Genomic DNA, 7,414 nt, shown 5'->3' on the forward strand with positions numbered 1-7,414 from the left:
TGTATGTAAGCATCAGTCAAGGTAGAATCTATCATAACCAATTATAAGCGCCATAAGACTAGAAGACTCCGCATAATTTTCATTAAATTAACAACCACTGAACCACTGTGTGTCTGTGAGCGCATTGTTCTATGGTGTACATAGGATTGGCACACGATTGGGAGAGTTGCTTGAGACAAAAGAGAGTGAAGTAGAGCCCAAGACAACTTGCTCGTAAGCCAAGAGAAGGCAAATTGCTTGCTGCATGTATGGGCAAGTCATCCTTGGCTCAAACTCACTCGCTATCTCTTCAATCTTCATGCATGACGCTTAGATAAGCAGCATTGACTATTTGGTATTTGCATTATGCAATGCGGTTGAGGTATTTATAGGGAAACTGAAATAATTTTAGAAAAGCTTTAGCATTGTTGTTTGCTGACGGCTTTTCATACATACCAGACAAAGCCTTCATCAGATCTGTTGTGGTCTTCTCCTTTACAACATTGTGTGCAACAGACCTAGAAAGAGTTAACCTGATAACTCCCAGTACCTGTCTGTCAAGAAGAGCCCCATTCATCAGCCTTCATCGCCTCAGGTTTTGTCCCTAAAAGAGGCAAGTGCAATTTCCTCCCATAGAGATAATCTTCAATTTGCATCCTCTAATACGTGAAGTCTGTGCTATCAAACTTTTCTATTCTAGACGCCTTTCCTGCTTCCTCTGCCATTGCTCCCACTCAAACCTAACCCTAGGCTCTGATACCAGTTGTTGGGAATTCAACCGAAATTCCAACTTGTGAGAAACAAGAAAAAATAGAGAAAACACACATCAAAGAAAACAATCACACGCACAAGACAGTATTTACGTGGTTCGGCAATATGCCTACGTCCACGGAGTTGCAGAAATTTCACTATTATCAGGGAAAAATACAAAGTGCGACTACAGTATTTTTCTCTCTCTCTAAAAACACAACAACCTTCACAAACCTTAATCACAAAAGCGGCTTTTATATCCTGCACACATGATTACAATGGGCTACAAAATGGGCCAAAAATAAACTAGGCTCCACAAAGCCCGACAGGTTGCTGTTGGGTTGGCTTTGCTGTCATACCAAGAAATTAGTATAGCCGATGACGAAGTGGTTTCTGAGTAGAGACATGTTTGATAATCGTTAGAGGATGCAAACAACAAAGAACTCTCTAAGAAAGAAACTGAGAGAGACTTTTCGAATGTAATTCTAAGCCTATGTGTGTGTATATATAGTCCTGTTGGGATACCAAATTAGTCTCGCAATAGAGTTCTTATTCCTATTAGATTTAGGACACAAATTAATTTACCATATATAAAAATTATTACAATAACATGTTTCCTATTCCTCCTAGATTGAGTAAAACAAATACGTCTAAACTTTTATAGGGAAAAAAAAAAATCATTTGTTAGAAATATATTAGATATATTAGTCTAATAGAGTAGGCTTAAGCCTAAACTATCTAGATGCAAATCAAGTCTCTTACTTATACTATAAGTCTATTAATTATAGTTAGTAATTGGTTAGTTTAGGGTTTAACATATTATATATGTATATGTTAGGTTCGTTGTAATACATGATTTGTACTATATATACTCTCATATAATAAAAAATGCAGCCATTAACAGTTTCTTATATGGACGTAAGTCGTCAAATTGTACCACGTAATTTCGTGTTCTTGTGTTTTTTATTATACTTATACTATAAGTCTATTAATTATAGTTAGTAATTGGTTAGTTTAGGGTTTAACATATTATATATGTATATGTTAGGTTCGTTGTAATACATGATTTGTACTATATATACTCTCATATAATAAAAAATGCAGCCATTAACAGTTTCTTATATGGACGTAAGTCGTCAAATTGTACCACGTAATTTCGTGTTCTTGTGTTTTTTATTTTATATATCTTTCTACTTCCATATCTATTCTAACATATTTAATAAAAATTATACTAATGAGTGGTTTAACTTTTACTAACATCAATATTTAAATAAATCTTGAATATCATTATTAATTGGGATAATTACATTTTGCCCACCTGTGGTTTGCCTCTAATTCTATGTGCCTACCTGTGGTTTCATTTTTGACACTTTGCCCACCTGAGGTTATCATCGTGAGTGTGCCGTAACCCACCTCTCTACTTTCCGTTACTCTGACACAGAATAAGTAAAAAACAAACCCCAAAACGATCAAAACACTCTCAGTTAACCCTTGAACATGAAGAACATACCCAAAAATCTGAAATTGGTTTTAGATTTTTATGAATTTACCAAATTGATACAATTCTATCTACAATTTGTTAAAATAATATTCAATTTTTTTTGGAGAAAAATAAACAATATTTAATTGGTTTAACCAAATTGTTACAATTCAACACGGTGATACATAATAATAAAGACTAAAAAATCAAGCTAATATAAACCTGTTGTCCAAAATCCCAAATAGCCCAACTGATCTCACCGGTGACCTCTTCTTAGAACCCATAGTCGACCACCAAACTTCACCCACGACTCCGCTGAAGGCCATTGAAGAGGTCCTCATGAAGATTCTTGGCACCATTCTTAACCTCATCGACAAGCACTACAGCGTCGAGCTTGCTTGCGGTGATCTCACAGTCGTTTGGGTGTGAGGTGGCTACTAATTGGCCTGCCCGTTCCAAGCCAAGGGTTGAGCTATGTGACTTGAGCGAAGGCTCTGGGTCTCATGGTTTCTAGAGTGGAGGGAATTGTGTGAGGCTGGTTTCGAAGAGCAGCAACTAACTCTCGCCCCTGGCAGTGGAAGGATTACGGGTCGATGCTTACCTGTGCCTAGCAAGACCCGTTGAGTTCATCCCAAGTGAACCATCACCTATTTTGCTCTGGGTTTTTTGCTATCTATTCTTTCTCATTTCTTATTTGATCTTGTTTTGGGTTTTTGCTCTCTGGACTTTCTCATTTATTATTATTATTTGATCTGGGTTTTCTGGGAAAATTTAAGATGCCTCCATTTGGGGCCGTGGTGCTATGGGTGGACCTGGGTTCGTGGGGGCGTGGGTAGCAGCTCGCCGTGGGTCTTGGGATTAAGATCTGTTGAATGGTTGATTTGAATGTAATTTTTCTAGGTTTGAGAAGTCCTGAAATATATGTCTGGATTTGAAATTGAGGTTTCAAATATATGTCTGGGTTTGAATTCATTTGTTCTTAAGTTCCTGGGATTGTATATATGCTTGATTTGAGTTCATTTGTTCTTAAGTTCCTGGGTTTGAATTCATTTGTTCTTAAGTTCTTGGGATCAAATGTTGTGCTATATTTTGGGGTTGTATTTTGATAGATTTATGTTTGATGGTATTGCTTGATTTGATTTGTATTAGTTTTCTGGATGCATGTTCTTCATGTTTGTGTGTGTTCTTTATGTTTGTGAATGGTGAGAAACTAATATCATATTTTAATCTTGTTTTTCTTTTGTTTTTGTTTTTGTTTTTTTTTTTCTTTCTTGTTTTGGGAGGAGAGAGATATAAAATGGGCATAAAAAGATTTATTTACCCCTCTTTTTTAATAGAGGTGGATTATGGAGCATAAACGGAAGTAACTTTAGGTGGATAAAGTGTTAAAAATGAAACCGCGGGTAGGCGCATAGAATTAGAAGCAAACCACAGGTGGGCAAAGTGTAATTATCTCTTATTAATTTGAGTATTTGTATTTATTTAAAATTTTGATAATGGTGAAACAAAATCTAATTTTCTTATTTTTAATCTGTTGCAAAACGCACACTAAAATCAACCTAAAATTTAGAACAATTGAAATAAAATTATTGAGCATTACCCTTATAAATACAATCGAAATGCTTAAAGGAAGAAGAAGAGTGTAATTGTAAAAAAGGAAAAAAAAAAATCAACTAAAATTACAAAATAATATAAAATAAAATAAAGTACATTTTTTGTCCTGAAAATTTGAATTGTTTTTATTTTTTTACCATTCATGTTTAATTTGCCTTTCTATTTTACTATTTACCCTTTAAAATGGACTAAAAGAAAGAGCCTTCCGGATGTCTCTTTGTGGGTCACGTGCACGAGACACGAGAGCCTTTCTGGATGTCTCTCAAACACCGAACAAAAAGGAAAACCCACAAAATTTTCAAAATAAAAGGGCGGAACAGTAATTTGAAATTGTTCTTCTTTCTCGGTATGGATCCGGACACAGCATTAGAGCTTGTAAACCAGGGCGTTACACTTCTCCTCCTCGATGTTCCTCAATACACTCTCCTCGGCATCGATACTCAGGTACTATATTCTATATTCTATCTTCTACTTCTTTGTTCTGTTTGCTTTTACTTATAATTTATTGTAAGTAAAAGCATACAATCAATGATTGTGGCAGATGTTTTCTGTTGGACCTGCTTTTAAGGGCATCAAGATGATTCCTCCCGCTTCTCGTTTTCTTTATTATAGTTCATCCACCAGGTTACTTTAATTGTCTGAAATCTTTATGTTCTTGTAATTTATTAGTTATTGTATTTTTATGCGATTTTTGTTTGTAGAGCAATTTTCTAATACTTGTTGCATATACGCAGAGATGGCAAGGATTTCTCACCAATTATTGGTTTCTTTATCCACGCTGCTCCTTCTGAGGTTTTAAATGCATTTACTTTATTTCCACCCTTTCTGCTTTACTTTGTAGTGTGTTGAATTCGTTTAGCTCTTTGCCATCTATTGCTGTCTTAATGTCAATGCCATTTTGGAAACAGAAACTTGATTAATCTAGCTGTGGAACTGTGCTTCTAGTATTGTCATGTCGATTTGTGGTGCATCGGACAGTTGGAACATGATCTACAGATATAAATAGAGGGCTAAGTAGCATTGATACCAACATGAGATACAGATGCAATACAATACGGATATAATGATATGTGAGTTCTTGAAATAGTATGGTACAATATGGTGGAGGCATGTTAATTGACTAATCAATAATATATATTTCTGCATACGAATTTCATTATTATTTTTTCATTCTGAGGATAAACAAGGAATAAATTTAAAACTGGGATACAAAAAATAATGGATATGGAAGAACAAATATCTCGGGCTAGCATTTATGTTTAGAATAATATCCACAACATGGATAAGAATGCTTCTGTGGAATCACTGTTGGAGAGACAGGTGGAGGGGCAGAGTAGGAATTGGCATGTGGAATTCGTAAGAATTTTTAACGATTGAGAGATTGATGAGGTGGCTTCATTTTTCCATTTGTTGGTCTCATACTCCCCTTGGGGAGGGGAATGATCCCTTGTGATTAACCCTAATTAATTAATTAATTAGCCAAGTTATTAATTAATCAATTTAACATGCAAATACGTGGAAGCACAAACAAATCACCAAATACTAATTATGCAGCGGAAAAATAAATAACACGGTGATTTGTTTACGAATGAGGAAAACCCTAACGGCAAAAACTCCACCGGGTAATTTTCAGGTCACCACTCCTGAAACTCTACTATTATCAAATCAAGCGGTTACAAGAAAGGAATCCCAAGTACCTTACCAACCTACAGTTGAACCCTTACCCCAATATCCAATTGGACTTGATCTGTAGTGACAGTCTCCACCTTTGATGCACGGCTCCCAAGTATGTGACTAACCAATGCGCGGATCCAAGTACGCGACTTTAGAACACCAACTTGAGGAAGAAAGGTTGGCTGCAAAGTTCTTCAGTTCATCCACGTGATGAATAGCAGGAAGATGCTTGGTCATAAAACCCTATGGTGCAAATACACAGCAACTTCTTTATGGAAGATGAACTAGGTTAAGAACCTTGTCTGTTGAGCACAATTTGCATAAACAGAGATTGCTCAATGATAATACAACTTGTGTCTTCCAAAACGGCTCTTAAAATAATCCTTTTATATGTTTAGGGTTAGAAGAAAAGAAAGCCCAAAAACATATTCACGGATCCCCAGAAAATCAGATTGGAATTCTGATTTTTTAATTCTCGACAGATAGCAGGTGTCGAGGTAGCTATCGAGAGGTGTCGAGATTTAAAATCCTGCACTTCAACTTGCTTTTTCTTGGACAGACTTGATGGCTTCAACACTTGAGCTTGAAACATTGTTTCTTGAAGTATTAAAAACACCTAGAACTACCCAATTACAAGCAGAGTGCGTTTTGTCAAATGATTAGCCAATATACATAACTAAGTGACATATGTTCTTAAACAAATTAAAACATATATGTCCTAACATTCCATTTGTTAAATGCATATACTATAAGGATTTTCTCTAAGAATCTCATCAAGGTAGGCTTTTCAATGGTGAGTAGGCGTTGTATGTGCTGCTACAGCGGGGAGACTATGAATCACCTCTTGATTTGTTGTAGCATAGATTTTGAGTTATGGAGTTTTATCTTTAGGATGTTTGGGGTTCAGTGGGTTTTACCCAAAAAAAGGTTTTCGATTTATTGTGTGGACTAAATTTGAATATCTGGAATCTTATTTCTTTATGCTTGATGTGGACTATATGGAGAGAACGAAATCTGCATATTTTTGAAAATGTGGAGTGCACGTCTTCTCAAATAAAAGCATCCTTCATTAGTTTTCTTTATGAGTGGTCTTTTGTATTGGGTCTTACCGATAGTAACTCTATCAACTCCTTCATAAAGTCAACTCATATGTAGATATTATACATTGGTATTCTTTAGGCTACTTCTTCTTTATTTTCATGACGTATTCTCTTTTCCACAACATACACTATTCATTCATATCCCTAAAGCAACATCATTAGATGTATTATTCGTTCCTTCAAAATATTTTTAAAAAACAATGCAGTTATATCCTCTTTGTCTAATATTTGAATCCCAAAGTATTTTAAAGAGTATTTATAAACCCGGTTCTTATTAAGAAAATTTCGTTATAGCCCCAAACATGTCATGGCCGTGTCCTTGTTGTATCACTGAAGTATCCAGTGATGGTCTGAATGTATAGGACTCATTTCTGGTCATGGTGGAGCTGTTTCTGGGTCCAAAACATATCCTAATTGTACGCTTCAACCATTTGATGCATCCGTGCTCCTAGATAGAGGATCTAGATCTTTTCCAATTTCATTAATAACTATTTTCTCTATGTTTGAAATGAGGCTTTGATGGAACACGCGTTTGAACTGTAAAAATAAGAGGCCATCATGATTTATTATACAAATAATTAGGTAAATCAGCCCATGTTATTAAATGTTCAAGAAAGATGAAGAGAGAGAAAAACTTCTTTTTGACACAGTTTGTATAAAATTGTGGCTGAGAGAATAAAATAGAAACAAGTAATTGACATCTTTATGTTGTCATTTTCAGCTTAGTTTCCTTCTGGCATCCTGCCATTGCATAACAATAAGGTTATAGTGCGCTTGCCTTTTTAAGCATGAAAGCTTAGATAAAGTGAGCTTTTTT

The 7,414-nt window shown here is 35.4% G+C and overlaps 1 protein-coding gene across 1 annotated transcript in view; it reads left to right on the forward strand.

Annotated features, from left to right (window-relative positions):
* The first annotated feature begins 4,071 nt into the window (after positions 1-4,071).
* LOC111991395 (uncharacterized) overlaps positions 4,072-7,414 on the forward strand; it is a 98,551-nt gene continuing 95,208 nt past the window's right edge. Inside the window, 3 exon segments of the mRNA XM_065764526.1 lie at positions 4,072-4,267; positions 4,365-4,447; positions 4,558-4,615. Coding sequence (XP_065620598.1) covers positions 4,079-4,267; positions 4,365-4,447; positions 4,558-4,615 — 330 coding nt within the window. The 5' untranslated portion in view covers positions 4,072-4,078.

The sequence above is a fragment of the Quercus suber genome, unplaced genomic scaffold, assembly GCF_002906115.3.
Source record: "Quercus suber isolate HL8 unplaced genomic scaffold, Cork oak 2.0 scaffold_566, whole genome shotgun sequence".
NCBI classification, from domain to species: Eukaryota; Viridiplantae; Streptophyta; class Magnoliopsida; order Fagales; family Fagaceae; genus Quercus; species Quercus suber.